General features: G+C 40.6%; 1 protein-coding gene across 7 annotated transcripts in view; it reads left to right on the top strand.

Moving 5' to 3' along the window:
• The window catches only part of LOC101827620 (zinc finger protein 664), an 82897-nt gene that overhangs the window by 42193 nt on the left and 21638 nt on the right, over nucleotides 1–19066 (top strand). For 3 of the 7 annotated variants that reach the window (XR_005874496.1, XM_040739326.1, XM_040739325.1), the window contains exons 2-4: nucleotides 14073–14199; nucleotides 14401–14458; nucleotides 15743–16022. Coding sequence is in view for 5 of the 7 variants with exons in the window: in XM_040739326.1 (XP_040595260.1) it covers nucleotides 14073–14199; nucleotides 14401–14458; nucleotides 15743–16022 (465 nt within the window). In the remaining 2 variants the exon portion in view is untranslated. Of the gene's footprint in view, nucleotides 1–239; nucleotides 404–14072; nucleotides 14200–14400; nucleotides 14459–15742; nucleotides 17945–19066 lie in introns of those variants that run through there. The other 4 variants (XM_040739322.1, XM_040739324.1, XM_040739323.1 and 1 more) reach the window with 3 other exon arrangements.

Below are 19066 nucleotides of genomic sequence, written 5' to 3'. Positions count from 1 at the left end.
GGTTTGGCTTTGTCTCAGATCTCACCATGTATCTCTGAGTGGCTTTGAGTTCACAAAAGTCTGCCTTCAGGGCTGCCATTAAAACCCTGAAGCTGATCTTTCCTGAACGTTTTGGGTACTTTAGGATGAGGGGGCGGAGCGAGTCGAGTTGGCCAATCAGGGACAACATTACTAAGAGGAATGAACTATCCAATGAGTATCTCGGATAGTCATAGTGCACTTTTTTTTTCTTTTTTCTTTTTTCTTTTTTTTGGCTTGGCTTGGCTTGGCTTGGCTTGGCTTGGCTTGGCTCAGTTGACTTAGCAGAGCGAGTCTTTGAGAGGAACTGGATTTAGAGAATGTGTGTTCTTCGGATTGCTGGCCACTTTGGGAAGACACTTAGCGTCCACAGAAGTAGGAAATGGTGAGTGTGCCTTGGGAGTCTGGAATCTTGGGTGGCGGGTTTGCGACAGTAGCTCCTCTGCAGCACCAACTCGTGGAGTTTCTCCTTCCGTTGCGCAGGCCAACGGAACGCAGAGTTTGGTCCAGCAATGCTTATTCCCGTGTGTGTGTGTGTGTGTGTGTGTGTGTGTGTGTGTGTGTGTGTGTGTGTGTGTGTGTGTGTGTGTGTGTGTGTGTGTGTGTGTGTGTGTGTGTGTGTGTGCGCGCGCGCGCACCCCCAGGCAGCATTGAGTCCGGAGTCCCCCACTTTTCTGCCCCGGTGAAGCTGCTTCGCTGCAATCCCCAGCCTTCTTGGGTTAGTCCTTCTTGAATCTGTGTCTGCACTCATTTTGCTGCGCTGGCGGGTAGGTGATCCGAACCAGGCTGTGCTGTGGAGGGAAATATCTGGTCCTCGCAGTTTCCCCTCTACTCTTGCTCTTCTGTTTGGACCGACTTAGAGTTCGCTGAATGACTTTAGAGTCCTTTTCTCTCTCCTTCACTGCCCTCCCTCATCTGGTCTACTTCACAGCCGACCCTGTAGCCTGCTGGTGTTAGAGAAATTCCCCACAAAGCTGTGTCCCACTCCTTATCACCACACCTGTGTTAGGTTTTAATTTTTCTTTTAAAAAATGGTATCGTGGGAGAATTTTTCTTTTTCTGCTGACTCTAGTTGTTCACAATTAGCTGTCTGAGGAAAGACAGAAATTTAAATTGCTTCACAGTTGTTTGCAGTGATCCATTTTGAGGCCCAAATTGGAATTTTGTTAAGTTGCAGACCTGTGGAAAGACGGGGAGACTGGCAGAGAGCTTCAGGGGATTGCCTGTGTAGTTTTGTTGTGCTGCTTGTTTGACAGTAGGCTGCCGCAGACAGACCGGGTTATACCAAGTAATTTACAGTGTTGCATATCTGGGAAAACATTAACATTCCATCTCCTTCTTTAGCCTCAGAGAGTTGGGTTTTGTAGAGACTGTAAATTCTGACCATTCTCAAACTTCAGAACGTTTATCTGGGAGAAAGACAAGTGTGCTTCCTTCCTGATGGAAAACTGTTTTATTTGAAAGTTGACTTTGAGTGTGGAGTATATTTATTATATATTTATTACTCTTGTATGTGGTTACTTTAATTTTCATTTTATTTTTCATTATATCTAAAATAGTGTTATTGCTTTCCTTATTTATTTATTTATTTATTTATTTATTTATTTATTTATTTATTTATTTGTGACAGGGTTTTGTCTGTAGCCCTGGAAATCTTGTGGTGACCAGTCTAGTCTTGAACTCAGAGAGCACCCTCCTGTGCCTCATGCATTCTGGGACTAAGTCCTTGCACCAACATGCCTGACATCATGCCCTTGAAATAACCAGCTCTGTATAATTACATTTCCACTTACTTCCATTTACCCAACAATTTCACTCCAGTTTTCCTCATTGCTGCGTGGACTCTCATGCGCACATTTGCCGCATCTCCATCATCCGGACATCAGCCGAGGAGCATCAGGCTGATTCTTTTAACTATTGGGCTAGAGCAGCAGTGACCATGCGTGTTTATGCTGTAGTGTGTGGACTCTTTTCATTACTTGTGGAGAGATGTGTCACTTGCATAAACGGGATGTCTGTTTCCTACTTGTGAGGCAGGTTCACTTGGATTTACGTCTATGCTTGGACACCAGAAGAGGGCACCAGATCTCATTACAGAGGGTTGTGAGCCACCATGTGGTTGCTGGGAATTGAATTCAGGTCTTCTGGAAGAGCAGGCAGTGCTCTTAACCTCTGAGCCATCTCTCCAGCCCTGAAAACAGAACTCTTAATCCACAAAGTATACGTTCTCCTGTTTTGGTCTCCCATTAACTTGTCAAGTATTTCTTCCCATTTTGACCTCACATGTAGCACCTGCTGGTGGCTCACAATAGTCTGTGACCCCAGCTCCAGGGAAGGCAATACCATGCTCTGACCTTCCAGGGCATGACTCTACATGCAGAGAAAAGGCATATTCAAGAAATGAAATAAATAAACCTCAATATGCATGTAAACAACATTACTACTTTCCCAGAAATTATGGTGTTGAAGGAATTAATTCATAACCCTAAAAGGAATACCAGGCATGATGGGGTCCCAATTTTTATCATTTAATATCTCTGCTTCATCCTAGAGAATGACCACAGTGACCTCTTTGTTGGCAGTCTGTGTGATACCTGAGGTTTGGGATTAAATAGAGGCTTTCTTCATGACCTTGGGCAAGGAAAACCATATCAAAGTCAAGGGTTGATTTTTATAACTGAATCCTCAGAGGAGTACCCCTGACATGTATGACTATTTTATCCATCCATTGAGGAAGTGTATTCGTTGGTGGTGTGTATAATTTTTTTTAATTTCAAACTTGCTTCAGATGTCAATCCTAACTCCCTCTCCTTCTCCTCCTTCGCTCTCCCCCCACCAGCTTCCCCCGGACCCCCAACCAATCCCCACTGCATTCACCAGGGAGGCTGAGACCCTCCATGGCAGATTCCCAGAGTCTGCCATTTAGTCCATGGCAGGGCCCAAGTCCTTCTCCAAGAGATCAGGCTGAGAGAGCATTCCTCACTGTGTGAGGGGCACCCAAAGTCTATCTTGTGCCTGGGACAAACACCAATCGAGTGCTCAAGGCTCCACAGATTGTCTAGGTCTCCTCGCTGAAACCCACATTCAGGGGGTCTGGATCAGTCCCATTATGTTCTCCCAGCCATCCAGCAGCAGGGGTCCAAAAGCTCCCCTTTGTTCAGGTCAGCTGTTTCTGTGGATTTCACCAGCCCGGTCTTGACCTCTTTGCTCATCATTCCTCCCTCTCTGTTACTGGGTACCAGAAATTCAGTTTATTGTTTAGATGTGGGTATCTGCCTATGCTTCCATCTGTCACTGAATGAAGGCTGGTACTCCCCTGAGCCATGTCTAAAATCCATATATGAGTAAGTACATATCATGTTTGTCTTTTTGTGACTGGGTTACCTCATTCAGGATGGTTTCTTGTGCCATTCATTCATTTGCCAGCAAATTTCAAGATTCCATTTTTTTTTTCCCAGAGTAGTACTCCATTGTGTAAATATACCAGATGTTCTCTCTCCATTCTTCAGCTGAGAGGCATCTAGGTTGTTTCCAGGTTCTGGCTATTATAAATAATGCTGCTATGAACACAGTGGAACAGATATCCTTGTATGAATGGGCATATGCCTAAGAGTGGGATTGCTGGGTCTTGTGGTAAACTGATTCCCATTTTCCTGAAGAATCTCCATACGATCTCCAGACTGGCTGTACAAGTGAGTTTGCACTCCCATCAGCAGTGGAGGAGTGTTCCCCTTTCTCAACATCCTCTCCAGCATAAATTGTCATTGGTGTTTTTGATTTTAGCTATTCTGTCAGGAGTAAGATAGATTTTCATTTCCCTGATGGCTAAGGATGTTGAGCACTTTAAGTGTCTCTCAGTCATTTTAGACTCCTCTATTGAGAATTCTCTATTTAGTTCTGTAGGCCACTTTTTAATTGGATCCTTTGGTGTTTTGGAGACTTGCTTCTTGAGTTCTTGTAAATTTTGGAGATCAGTCCTCTGTCAGATGTGGGGTTGGTAAATATCTTTTCCCATTCCATGGGCTGCCTTTTTGTCTTGTTGACTGTGTCCTTTGCCTTACAGAAGCTTCTCAGTTTCAGGAGGTCCCATTTGTTAATTGTCATCTCAGTGTCTGTGCTACTGGTGTTAGGTTCAGGAAGTGGTCTCGTGTACCAATTTGTTCAAGAGTATCTCCCACTTTCTCTTCTGAGAGGTTCAGTGTGTCTGGATTTATGTTGAGGTCTTTGTTCCATTTGGACTTAAGTTTTATGCATGGCAATAGACATGGATCTATCTGCAGTTTTCTACATGCCAATATCCATTTATGCCAGCACCATTTGTTGAAGATATTTTCCTTTTTCCATTGTGTAATTTTAGCTTCTTTGTCAAAAATCAAGTGTTTTTAGGTGTGTGGGTTAATATCAGGGTTTTCAATTTGATTCCATTGTTCTACCTGTCTGCTTTTGTGCTAATACGAAGTTGTTTTCAGGATTATAGCTCTATAATAGAGCTTGAAGTCAGGGATGTTGATGCCCCTGGAACTTCCTTTATTGTACAGGGTTGTTTTGGCTATCCTGGGTCTTTTGTTTTTCCATATAAAGTTTATTATTGTTCTTTCAAGGTTTGTGAAGAATTGTGCTGGTATTTTCATGGGGATTGCGTTGAATGGCAAGATTGCCATTTTTAGTATATTGATCCTACCTATCCAAGAAGATGGGAGAGCTTTCCATTTTCTGGTATCTTCTTTAATTTCTTTCTTTAAGGACTCAAAGTTCTTGCTATACTGGTCTTTCACTTGTTTGGTTAGTGTTATCCACAGATATTTAATGTTGTTTGGGCTATCGTAAAGGGTGATGTTTCTCTGATTTCTTTCTCAGCCCATTTATTACCTGTATATAATAGGGCTACTGATTTTTTTTTTAGTTAACCTTGTATCCTGCCACTTTGCTGAAGGTGTTTATCAGCTCTAGGAGTTCCCGTGTAGAGTTTTTCGGGTCACTTATGTAAACTATCATATCATATGCAAATAGTGAAAGTTTGACTTCTTCATTTCCAATTTGTATCCCCTGGATCTCCTTTTGTTGTCTTATTGCTCTAGCTAGAACTTCAAGTACAATGTTGAAGAGATATGGAAAAAGTGGACAGCCTTGTCTTGTTCCTGATTTTAGAGGAATTGCTTTGAGTTTCTCTCCATTTAGTTTGATGTTAGCTGTTGGTTTACTGTATATTGCTTTTATTTTGTTCAGGTATGTTCCTGTTATCCCTGATCTCTCCAAGGCCTTCATCATGAAGGGGTGTTGAATTTTGTCAAAGGCTTTTTCAGCATCGAGTGAGATGATCATGTGGTTTTTCCTTTGCAGTTTGTTTATATGGTGGATTACATTGATAGATTTTCTAATGTTGAACCATCCCTGCATCCCTGGGATGAAGCCTACTTGATCATGGTGTATGATTTTTCTGATGTGTTCTTGGATTCAATTTGCTAGAATTTTGTTTTGTTTTGTTTTTTGTTGTTGTTGTTTTTTGAGACAGGGTTTCTCTGTATTGTTTTGGAGGCTGTCCTGGAATCGGCTCTGTAGACCAGGCTGGCCTCGAACTCACAGAGATCCACCTGCCTCTGCCTCCTGAGTGCTGGGATTAAAGGCGTGCGCCACCAACGCCCGGCTCGATTTGCTAGAATTTTATTGAGTATTTTTGCATCAATGTTCATGAGAGAAGTTGGTCTGTAGTTCTCGTTCTTAGTTGTGTCTTTGTGTGACTTGGTTACCAAGGTAATAGCCTCATAAAAAGAGTTTTGCAACGAACTTCCTGCTCCTATTCTGTGGAACACTTTTAGGAGTATTGGAATTAGCTCTTTGAATTTCTGGTAGGATTCTGCACTGAAGCCATCTGTGCCTAGGCATTTTTGGTTGGGAGACTTTTGATGACTTCTTCTATTTCATTAGGGGTTATAGGTCTGTTTAGCTTGCTTATCTGTTCTTGATTTAGTTTTGACAAGTGATATGTATCCAGAACATTGTCCATTTCCTTTAACTTTTCTAATTTTGTGGAGTACAGGCTTTCAAAGTATGACCTGATGATTCTCTGGATTTCCTCAGTGTCCATAACAAATGTTCCTCTTTTCATTTCTGATTTTGTTAATTAGCATGCTTTTTCTCTGCCTTTTGGTTATTTTAGATAAAGGTTTTTCTATCTTGTTGATTTTCTCAAAGAACCAACTGTTTGTTTTATTGATTCTTTGCAATGTTTTCCTGGTTTCTACTTTGTTGATTTCAGCCCTCAATTTAATTATTTCTTGTCTTCTGCTCCTCTGGGGTGAGTTTGCTTCTTTTTGTTCTAAAGCTTTCTGTTGTGCTGTTATTTCTCTAGTGTGGCAATTCTCCAGTTTCTTCATGTGGGCATTTAGTTCTATGAACTTCCCTCGTAGCACCGCTTTCAAAGTGTCCCATAAGTTTGGGTATGTTATGTCTTCATTCTCATTGAATTCTAGGAAGTCTTTCATTTCTTTTTTTATTTCTTCCTTGGCCCAGGGATGGTGTGATTGTGCATTGTTCAATTTCCAGGAGATTGTAGGGTTTCTGCAATTTGTATTGTTGAATTCTAACTTTAAAGCATGATAATCTGGTAAAATACAGGGGTTATTCCGATTTTTTTATATCTGTGGAGCTTTGCTATATTTCTAATTATGTGGTCGATTTTAGAGAAGGTTCTGTGTGGTGCTGAGAAGAGGATATTTTTTTGTGTGTTTGGATGGAATGTTCTATAGATGTCTGTTAATCCCAGTTGGGTCATAACATCTGTTAGTTCTTTTGTTTCTTTGTTTAGTTTCTGTCTGGAGGTCCTGTCTAGTGGTGAGAGAAGAGTGTTGAAGTCTCCTACTACTAGTGTGTGAGATTTTATGTGTGATTTGAGCTTTAGTAATGTTTCTTTTAGGAATTTGGCTGCCTTTGTATTTGGGGCATAGATGTTCAGAATTGAGACTTCATCTTGGTGGGCTTTCCCTGTGATGAATATGAAATGTTCTTCTTCATCTCTTCTGATTGATTTTAGTTTGAAGTTTAATTTGTTAGATTGCTACACCAGCTTGTTTCTTGGGTCCGTTTGATTGGAAAATCTTTTCCCCGCTCTTTACTCTGAGGTAACATCTGTCTTTGACTTTGAGATGTGTTTCTTGTATGCAGCAGTAGGATGAGTTCTGTCTTCGTATCCATTCTGTTAGCCTGTGTCTTTTTATAGACAAGTTGAGACCATTGTCATTGAAGGATATTAATGACCATTGATTGTTGATTCTTGTTTGTTTTGGATTTATTTGTCATGGTGTTATTGTGTGTGGATTCCTCTCCCTTTTTCTTTTGGTGTTTGGTAAAATGGATTTATCTATTGCCTATGTTTTTGTGAGTGTAGTTATCTTCGTTGGTTTGAAGTTTTCCTGCTAGTACTTTCTGTAGGGTTTATGGATATGTATTGTTTAAATCTGGTTTTGTCATGGAATATCTTGTTTTTTCATCTATGGTAATTGAAACCTTTGCTGGGTACAGTAGTCTGGCCTGACATCCTTGTTCCCTTAGCGTTTGTAGGACATCTATCCAGTACCTTCTGGTTTTCACAGTTTCCATTGAGTAGTCGGGTGTAATTCAAATAAGTCTGCCTTTATATGCTACTTGGCCTTTTTCCTTAGCTGCTCTTAATATTTTCTCTTTATTCTGTATGTTTGATGTTTTGATTATTATGTGGCTAGGGGACTTCTTTCTCTGATCCAGTCTATTTGGTGTTCTGTATGATTATTGCAGTTTCATGGGCATATCCTTCTTTAGGTTAGGGAAATTTTTCTCCGATTTTGTTGAATATGTTTTCTGTACCTTTGAGCCATATTTCTTTACCTTCTTCTAAACCTAGTATTCTCAGGTTTGGCCTTTTCATGGTGTCCCTTATTTCCTGGATATTTTGTATTAAGGATTTGTTTAACTTGAGGTTTTCTTTGGTCGATGACTATGTACCCTCTAATGATTCTTCAACACTTGAGATTCTCTCTTCCATCTCTTGTAATCTATTGGTTATGCTTACATCTGTAGTTCCTGATCGTTTACCCAGCTTTTCTATTTCCAACATTCTCTCAGTTTGTGTTTTCCTTATTGTTTCCATTTTAGTTTTCAAGGCTTGGACTGTTTGAGTTGTTTCCTTCACTTGTTTGTTTGTCTTTTCTTGGCTCTCTTTAGATTCTTTAAGAGATTTGTTTATTTCTTGAATTTTTTGGTTTGTTTTTTCTTCTATTTCTTTAAGGGATTTTCTCATTTCCTCTTTGAGGATCTTTATCATCTTCATAAGGTAATTTTTAAGGTGTGTTTCTTCTGCTTCATCTGTGTTGTGCTTTTCAGGTCTTGCTGGTGTGGAGTCTCAGATTGTGGTGGAGTCATATTGGTCTTTCTGTTGTTGAGTGTGTTCTTATACTGTCGTCTTCTCATCCCTTCTCTTACATCTCTTCTTTGAGTGGGTGCAGGTGAGCTCTCTTTTTCCACTGATCTCCCTGAAGCTGAGGCCCTAGGTGCCGGTCTTAGGCGGTGCACACAGGTCTGAGGTTGGGCACGGGGGGTCTGGGGCCAGGCTCGAGTCTGGGGAGAACCAAGGGTGGGTTCCTGCAGGACTCAGGTCTTTCCTGGCTGGGCAGGTCCACTAGATGCGGGGGGGGGGGACCAGGGAGATGGAGTGAGGGGGTGATGGGCGGGTTTGGGTCCCCAGGAGGACCCAAGCTCACCTGAGGTTGGGTGCAATCTGGAGAGAGCCTATGTCTAATTTCTCCTGGCAGTGTAGACACATTGAAAGATGAAGTGTGGGGGAGACATGGACTTGTGCCTCATCCCCTGTCATTGCTGTTTCCTGTCAAGCCTTGTGTGCGGTTCCTGTGCTTGAGTCTTCCTGAGTCTGCTCCTACTTTAAAGTCCTAAATTTGTTCTTTAGGGTATGAGTTTAGGATGTGTAGCACAAATTCTTTTTTTTTTTTTTTTTTTGGTTTTTACGAGGCAGGGTTTCTCTGTATTGTTTTGGAGGCTGTCGGTCCAGCCCAGTGTAGCACAAATTCTAATTGGTCTTAATAATAAAAACTGGGAGTGGGTAATGGGGGTGAAAGCTGAAGGATCAGAGAAGCAGAGCAGCCAGTCACTAGAGTTCTTCTGTCTACCAATGCTCAGACAGGAAAGAGGCCATCCTGACCTATGAGCCCTCAGACTGCATCTCAGACTGAATCCTCAGACAGCATCTCAGACTGAATCCTCAGACTGCATCTCAGACTGAATCCTCAGACTGCTCTGAGCTCCTGTCTCCACCCTCACTATGTTTCTCTCTTCACACAGCCCTATCTCTCCTGTCTCCCAAGTGCTGGGATCACCTTTGTGTGAGCTCTTGTTTCTCTTGAAGACAGATTCAGTCCTGTATACTTGATGGTGACCCTGAATTAACCGAGCTCCCTCGGATTCTGTCTCCCAAGTGCTGGAATTAAAGGAGTTTGCCACAACTGTCTGGCCTCTGACTAACCAGTAGCTTAGCACTGCAATCTGATCTTCAGGCAAGCTTTGTTATAGCATGAATAAAACATCATCACAATAATGTACAGTGCAAACCTTAGACACTACTTTGTGGAAAAGGCATGTGAGTGATACTGTGTGTGCCAGGAAGTGAGTGCTCCCAAAACCCAGAGCATGCTCTTGTACAATGCAGTGCAAAGCCCCCCAAATCAAATAGGTTTATTCCAGAGTACCATACGTTAAGTTATGTGCTGTTTACACCATTAAGGTTTTGGTTGCATTTCTGTTTGTTTCTTGCTTTGCTAGTTTCAGTTTTTTTGAGACAGAGTTTCTTTGAGTAGGATTGGCTGTTTTGGAACAAGTTCTCTGAATCAGACTAGTCTCCAATTTGGTGATCTTCCTCCTCTGTCTCAGGATGAAGGGATTAAACATGCCTCCATGTTGTTGGAAGTTTTCTGTCCCTCCAGGTCCCATTGTTTAAATGCATTTCACTTTTTAAAGATGTATTTGTTTTTGTATATGGAGACATGTAGCACTACTTCCAATAGGTCTTAATTATAAAAGCCCAGAGTCAGATATTAGGGGTGAAGGCTGAAAGATCAGAGAAGCAGTAAACCATAGACCTCTTCCATCTATGAATTCCTCAGATTGAAAAGAGAGCAAGCTCCTGTCTCCTCCTGCCTTGTATTCCTCCCTCTACCTGGCCATGTCACTTCCTGTCTGTCTGTACAGACTTCCAGACTTCTATGGTTAACTAGTCTAGCTCCACCCTCTGATCTTCAGGCAAGCTTTATTTCTCATAGTGTAAACAAGATAGCACCACATTTTCCTTTTCTTGTCTAAAGAATAAAAGGTTATAACTAATATAAGAAAAAGTATATACAACAAGCACAATAATTATATACAATATATACAGACAATGAATACATCAACTATGTCTAGTCCTTTAACAATTGAGAAATTCACAGAAAATACTCCATATCTATCCTGTCTTGGTGAGTCCAAAAGTTTGTACCTAATTCACTTCTAATCTTACTTGCATTAACAAAATTGACTTCTTTTTATGTCTCTCAAATGTATACACTTTACCTTTCTTAGGCCTCCGGCACATTTCCTGTCAATATTGGATCAATTTCCTGACTTCTTTGTGCTAGAGGTCTTGGCAGAGCCATATATATATTATGATTCCTATTCCTGTTTAATTCTTGTAACTGAATAAATAATAAAGTCAATTTTCTATCATGTGACATACAGTCAGCAGATTCAATTATGCAAAACAACTTTCTGCATAATGTGAATCAGTAGCTATGTTGAAGGATTCTGTCAGATCCATTAATACCATGAGAATAGCATATAATTCTGACTATGAGACATAATCATTAGGGCTTTGAGGCACTTGACCTAAATTTTCTGATTTGTACCCTACCTTCTGACTTATTTGCATCAGTCGAGAATATAGGGATTCCAGATATTGGCATTCCCACATATGATGGGAAAGGATCCAGTTACTTCTTTTTATAAACTGAATTCTCTTGCTTTTGGGATATGGGTTCTTAATCTCTCCCAAAAGATACTGCAAGCTCTTTGCCAAGGTTCATTTTCTACACACAATTTGTCAATTTTATTATCAGTAAAATACACTGCAATTTCTGCAGGGTTTCTTCCTGCTAACTGCTGAACTCTCAATTTGTCTTTTAGGACCAACTTAGAGATATTTTCCACATAAGTTTTTAAGTCTTTGTTTATGTGATAAAACATCCATTCTAAGATAATGTCCTCCCTCTACATTAATATTCCTGTAGGAGAATGCCTAGAGGGTAAAATAACCAAAATGCAATCAAGATTTGGATCCAAAGGATCCACATGGCCATATTGTATTTTCTTTTCCCCCACGGGTAATTCTCTGTTGGCTTCAGCTGATGATTCTCATGACTGTTTAATTCCTTGTCACCATCTCTGGTTTTGTTTAATCATTTGATCAGGTTTTGTCCCAATAATGTGCCATAGATGGGAAGCATTTCCCAGCAATCTTTGAAAGTCATTAAGAGGCAGCAATTGATCTCTGAATTTGTACCTTTGCAGGTGTAGTTTTCTGTAGAACTATTTTACATCCTTAATAGTTATAGAATCTCCTCCTTGTATTTTTTCAGGAGCAATTTGTAATCTACAACAAGGCAAATTTTTCTTTGCCTCTTATAATGTGATGCTGAAATTGGTTCTCCATTAAAGTCCTCTGTCTGGGTCTGAATATCTCCATGATCTGTTTTATTAAGTTTTTGTAATCCTTGTATCTTAGCACTCACTTTAAACAATTTCAAGTGATAAAAAATGAAAAAAATTGATAATGCTTATAATTCACATTACATACCTCCCATCTAAACTAGTTATTTTCTCGTTTAATTATTCCATTTTCAAACCATCCAGCATATTACCATACAGAGACCTAAATCTCTGCATTGCAATGGTGTTTCCCATTTTTTAATGTGTGAAAAAAAACTTTATTTTTACTTTCATTTGTCTCTCCATATCTGCTGGTGATGGAGCACGCGGCTGCCACTGTGCAGCACATCTGAGTGGAGAACACAGGCAGGGCACAGCCTGGCAGAAGGCAGCTGCAGCTGCTGGCATGTAGCCATGAGCTGCGAGTGTGTGGCAGCTGCAAATGCAGGAGGAGCCTGAGCAGTTGTCAGGACAGCTGCACAGTATGGCAGCAGCTCGAGGAGGGGGCTCAGGAGGAGCCCGCAACCCACAGGGGAGGGGGAACTGGCTGTCTGAAAACTGCACATGGGATTGTGTAGAACAAGCTTGTGTGGCAGGAGTTGCCTCAGGCAGAACTAGCTGGTCTAGGGTGGGTGTGTCCTGTGGCATTTGGAGCCCAGATGCATCTAGAATTGGGTGGCAGCTAGAGACTGTTTTAAAGAGGCTACAGCATGAAAACCCCAAACTTACTCAGAGGCTTTGGGCAAAAAGAAAATAACACCTAGCCAGGCAGGGTGTCACTCTGGTGGGAGAGCATTGCCTGCAGCCTCATGCTGTGTTGTTGGCTGCAAAGCCAAGGGCGAGTGGCTTTATCATGAATTTGTGCCTTTCAGTCCGGCACCAATATGGAACATGAGGGTTTTTTTTTTTTTTGTTCGTTTTTTTGTTTTGTTTTGTTTTTTTGTTTTTTGGTTTTTGGTTTTTGGTTTTACGAGACAGGGTTTCTCTGTATTGTTTTGGAGGCTATCGGTCCAGCCCAGCCTGGAACTCACAGAGATCCGCCTGCCTCTGCCTCCCGAGTGCTGGGATTAAAGGTGTGCGCCACCAACGCCCGGTGTGGAACATGAGTTCTAAGAGGTCTTAGTCATAAAAGCCCAGAGTCAGATATTAGGAGGTGGAAGCTGAAAGATCAGAGAAGCAGACAGACACTAGAGCTCTTTCCTGAATAATTCTCAGACTGAAAAGACAGTGAGTGCCTCTCTCCTCCCGCCTTATATTCCTCTCTCTGCCCAGCCACATCACATCTGACTGCTGCAGAGACCTCCAAACCTCTATGGTTAACTAGTAGCTAGCTCCACCCTCTGATCTTGAGGAAATCTTCATGAGTTAGAATATGAATACGTAAAAGGCAAAAGATTTATACCATTGGAAGAAAAGCAAGAGTTGGTGCTGGAGAGATGACTCAGCAGTTAAGAGCACTGACTGCTCCTCCACAGGACCTGGGTTCAATTCCCAACACCCAGGTGGCAGCTGACAGTTGTCTGTAACTCCATTTCCAAGGGACCTGGCATGGTCACCCAGAAATACATGCACATGAAATAAGATAGGTTATTAAAAAGGAAGATGAATAATGTATCACTGCAAGGACTCTCTTTGCATGTATGCCTGCATGAAAGGAAATTATGCCTCTATTGTAGAAGGTTTTCGGCCTCCTTATGGTTGTTGGAAATTGAACTGAGGAATTCTGGAAGATATGAATGCTATTAAACACTGAGCTGTCTCTTCAACCTTTACATATATTGCTTCTATAAGGCTTTTCATCTGGCTGTCATAAATAACCAGGAGTTTATTTCATATCACAATTGAAGTGTGTGTATCATTCACAAATGCAGAACTGGGAAGCTGCTAGTCACAGTGCACGCGATCAGGAAGAGTAGTGTGTAGTTATGTGTGTCTTAGGTCTTATCTTCAACTAGAGTAACTCCTACAGGGTTCACAAAATGTTGCCTCTCAAGTTGGATTGTGTTTTGCTTTGAATATGTTCCAGGTCTATGCCTGTCTGCTTCCCACCGTGAAAATCATTGACTAATCCTCTAGAAGTGTAAGCAATGTCCCCAAGATGCTTTCTTTATAATAGTTGCTTGGTCATGATGGTTTCTAAGGGCAGTTGAGTAGTAAATGAGACAGTGTGTCTCTTTATTCCATTAGGTAATCAAGATAGCATCCCATAGATATTCTTTAGTTATTGCTATTTCCATGATAATCTAGCATATAATTCAGGAAATTATATGCTAGATGATTCTGTATCCTGTCAGTCTGTCAGTTAAAATTAACCGTCCTGATATGTGTACCTTTAGGAGAAAGTGGCCTTTGAGGATGTGGCTGTGAACTTCACCTCAGGAGAGTGGGCTTTGTTGGATTCCAGTCAGAAGAAGCTCTTCAGAGATGTGATGAAGGAGACATATTTGAACCTGATCTCCATAGGTAAAACCTCAGCATGTTCCCATTGTTCATTTAGTCAGAGAATATCCATCTCTCGCATATGTGTGTACTGTTGGTATTTGAATTCTTGAAGGGAATATGTGGTAAATATAATGTGTAAACCCATGTCAAAACAGTGAGGGTATAATACTTTTTATATTGAATATAAATATGCCATACTGTATTCTCTGGATTTTCTTATAGAAAAATCAGTAGAAGAAAATATTGGAGAGGACTGCAAAGACCTCAGCAGAAACATGGGGTAAGTTATATTCAAAAGAAATGAATTGATTTCACATATTTGCAAATCTTTGTACAACTGAGAGGTTACCAAGATGTCTAAACAAAATTGACTTAATAATAGAGCATTGAAATCTGCTGTTTGGTATTTTAGTATCTCATCTTTGTAACATATTAAGATTAAATATGTGTCATGTAACATAAACCTCTGAAAGAGCTTTATCAGTGGTTTATTACATACAAAAGTATTTGCCATCTTTCTTTACATTATTTTGGGTCTTTTTTTTTTTTTTTTTTTTTTTTTTGCTTTCCTTTGCAATGACAATTAAAAAGAAAGAAACAACTCTGGGGTGGAGCTCCCTTTTCCTTACACATCCTTGTTTCATTCCCAACATAAAGGGAATTCAGGGCAGGACTGATGCAGAGGTGATGGGGAAATGCCATTTACTGCTGTGTTCCTCATCCCTGACTCCGCTCCCTGCCTCCTACAAGCCTTGCCCACCTGTCTGTGGGGATGCCACCACAGCGGGCTGACTAACAAAACGCCCTCACAGACAAGCCTAAATGTTCACCTGATAAAGTCATTCACTCCTTTCTGGTTCCCTCTTCTCCGATGTGTGTCCCTGTTTGTGTCACCTTGACCAAAGTAACCTGCAGGTACCTTTCCTACACAGCTCGTGTCCTCTTGCCCATGGCCACAATGTACATCATAGTGTGAGCATCCTCCACCAATCAGGAATGTAAAAAGCTCCCTCAGACTCATTTACAAGCCAGTCTGAGTCATTTTCTCCTCTGATGGCCTTAGATGCGTGCAGTTGATAACTAACTGAACCAACACTGGCTTAGAATTCTGAATGTCAAAACGCTACAGTGTTTACTACTTTATGTGATTGTAGTGGTTGTCTACCAACACTAGACATTTTGCCTTCGTGTTCTTTCCTTTTTGCTATTGTTTTGTACCTGTACATGTGTTTGCATACAATTCTTAGGCCAAAACCTTTTCTAAAAGGCAAAGGAAGGGAAAATACCCTTCAGACCATGAGTAACAGGAACTAGTATGCTGGTCCTGAAAATCTGCACTACTGAAGAGCAAAATTTTTTTAACCCCAAATCTGTGATACAATTCCTTCATAATTCTAATAGAAGTAAAGTCAACCATCTACTTCTCTACATTTGACAGGGTCTTTACATGTGGTCCCCATTGTCCTTCACAGTGACTGTGTTCTTCTGTTCCCCCTGGGATAGTATACAAGCCAGCCTCCACCATTTCCCTTGGCTACAGTAATTCTCTTCTCATTTTTTGCAGGACTCAAGTGATTGATAAAGACTGTGGATATACATGTGATCGTGAGTGTGATAAAAACCAGGAACCGATTACAGAGAATATCATCAATAAAGACTTGCATTCTGGAGAAAGAGTATGTGAAAATCTATTTCGTGTAGAAAACGTCATTGGTCATTCATCCTCACATGGCTATCACAGAGACCAAACTACAGGGACACCGTATGTATGGAAGAAAGCTATGGCAAAAGCTTTTACACATCAGGCACATTGGAAAGATGTCCATCATTCTGAATCACTTCAGGTACTTGAAACTTCTCCCAAGGAGAAACCCTGTGAGAGTCAAGAATATAATGAAGCCCATAGGAGTCTCAGTTTGCATCAGCCTCAGGAGAGAACTTACACTGGAGTTACACTCAATGACAATGATGTAAGGGGATACACATATGTTCAGAACGATGAAGTAATCCACATAGATGCGAAAAAATTTGTATGTAAGCTTTTTGAAGAATCCTTCATTGATTCCAGTGACCTTTACAACCATGAAAATAGTCATATTGGGCAGAAAAGGTACAATTGTATGCAATGTAGCAAAACATTTAAATATGCAAAATGTCTTGAGAATCATAAAGTAACTCATACAAAAGAGAATCCTTATGCTTGTAAGTATTGTGAAAAAACCTTTACATGCTCCAGTCATGTGAAGAAACATGTAAGGATTCACACTGGAGAGAAGCCTTATGCTTGTAAAAATTGTCAAAAAACTTTTGCAAGGTCCAGTCATCTGAACAGACATGAAAAAATTCATACTGGAGAGAAGCCTTATGCTTGTAGGCATTGTGGGAAAGCATTTAACCGCTCCAGTCAACTGCAGAGTCATGAAAACATTCACACTGGAGAGAAGCCTTATGCTTGTAGGCATTGTGGAAAAGCATTTACTACCTCCAGTAATCTGAATGTTCATGAAAGGATTCACAGTGGAGAGAAACCTTATGTGTGTAAGTATTGTGGAAAAGCCTTCACTGACTTCAGTAGTCATAAGAATCATGAAAGAAAGCACACGGGAGAGAAGCCTTATGCTTGTAAGCATTGTGGAAAAGCCTTCGTTGACTCTAGTAGTCATAAGAAACATGAAAGAAAGCACACTGGAGAGAAGCCTTATGCTTGTAGGCATTGTGGGAAAGCATTTATCTCCTCCAGTAATCTGAACAGACATGAAAGGATTCACACTGGAGAGAAGCCCTATGCTTGTAGAATTTGTTGTAAAGCATTTACCACTTCCAGTAGTCTGAAAGTTCATGAAAACATTCACAGTGGAGAGAAGCCTTATGCATGTAAGAATTGTGGAAAAACCTTCGGCCAGTCCAATAGTCATAAGAGACATGAAGGGAAACACACTAGGTAGAAGTATTAATGTATGTAAATATTACGTAAAAACCTTTATCCCTTTATATCCTAACTTGAATGAAAAACATCACTGGAGAGAAACATTTTTTGTGTAAAGCATGTGGGAAACTATTCATTCAGTCTAGTGATCTTTACAACTGTGAAAAAACTTCACTCAAAAGATAGGCATTATTCATGTAAGTATTTTGGAAAAGCCTTCATGACTCCAGTAGTCCCCACAGACATGGGAGGTGTCACACCGGAGAGAAGTCTTATGCTTTTCAGCAGTGTAGAAAAGCTTTCAAGCACTCTGGTGATAACAGCAGACATGAAATGCTTCACTCTAGTCAGTAGCCTAATGCTTGTTAACATTGTGGAAAAGCCTTCTATAGTTCCAATTGGCACAAGGGCAGTAAAGACATTCACACTGGAGAGAAAGCCTTTCTTTGTAAGTATTTGGGAAACTATTTCTTCTTGTGATTTCCTCAAGGATAAAAGACCTCACACTTGTGGGGAACTTTTTCAATGTCAGCATTGTGGAAAAGCCTTGGCCTCTTCAAGTTTCTGTGACCCACATGCAAGAATTGACCTTGGAAAGAAGTTTAATGAAAGTGTGCATCTAAGTAATGTGCCAAAGCCTTCACCAGTTCCTGCTGCCAGCATATTCTCAAGAATCCATCCTATAGAAAGGCCTTACATGGGTATGCATTGGAAAATGTTTTAGCAGCAATAGTTCATATTATACCCAAACATTTATTTCACTGGTGAAAGCCTTTATGTTCAGAATAAATGTGGGAAAATACTCCAATTGTTTAGAATAAAAGAAGTTTAATAACGTGATTAACATTTTTAGCAGAGTTCATGTGTGTCCCACATCTGCAGGTAATGATCTCACAGTGAAAAGTGTAGTGTGTAGAACTTGCATCACAATTAATTGTGTCACACTGCACTGATCAAATTCTATTGTGAGGTATGAAAGATGAATGGGATTGGACAGTGAGATACATCAGCTAGTAATGGTTTATTGCAAGAACATGTGATTATCTCAGTTATCTTTCTGGATCTTACATGGTGGAAGCAAAGAATCAATCCCTGAAAGAGGTCTTCTGGCAGTCACATACACACTTTCAAATGAATACACACACAGGAATACGAATGAGGCATGTTTGTGAGAGTGGAGACTTAACTAACAAATACAATATTTTAATGTGGAAAGAAACATTGTTAGACCCAATATTTTAGGATGTGAAGAATGAAAATCCTTACACTCTGTGCAGTAAATCCTCATTTGATTTGTTGTTAGACTGGGCTTGTTTAGTGATGGGGATGTTTTGTATACACTGTTTCTCTTATTGGTTGATGAATAAAGCACGGATTGGCTAGTGGAGTCATGAGCATGGGTGGGGCTAGCAGACAAGGAGACTGCTGGGGAGAGAGGCAGAGACAGGAGACAAGGAAGAGACGTCATGTAGAGATGGGGAGGATAGGATGTACCAGGCATTCTCTGATAATATAAGCCTATGTAGAAATACACAGATTTGTAGTTGTGGGTTAATAACTAATAGAGGGCTAGCCAGTGAGAGGCCCTAGACATCGGCCAACATTTTATAATTTAGTAAAAATCTGTGTGATTTTGGGGGGAGAGGTGTGGCTAATCAGCTGTGGGACCAGGCTGGAAAGAAACCTCTGCAAAAGTTTAGATTTGGTTTTTAGTTTGTCTAGGATAGTAGCATTGAAAACAACTGTTCCACTTGAGAATGGCCCAGTAGGCTTTTTGAAACTTGTTCCCATTGGTGGACAGGCTGAGGATTAGTAAGAGGTATAGTTTTCTGGCGAATATATGTTCCTCTAGACAAGTTTGAGATTTGGGAGAGCAGTAGTATTCATAATATATTCTCCCCGCTTCCTGACTGTAGATTACATATGAGCTTCTAGTTGTTTCAGGCAGCCTGCCTTTGCTCT

The sequence above is a fragment of the Mesocricetus auratus genome, unplaced genomic scaffold, assembly GCF_017639785.1.
Source record: "Mesocricetus auratus isolate SY011 unplaced genomic scaffold, BCM_Maur_2.0 Super-Scaffold_100676, whole genome shotgun sequence".
NCBI lineage: Eukaryota > Metazoa > Chordata > Mammalia > Rodentia > Cricetidae > Mesocricetus > Mesocricetus auratus.
Note: the sequence above shows the minus strand (reverse complement) of the source record. Positions and strands in the feature narration are given on the sequence as shown.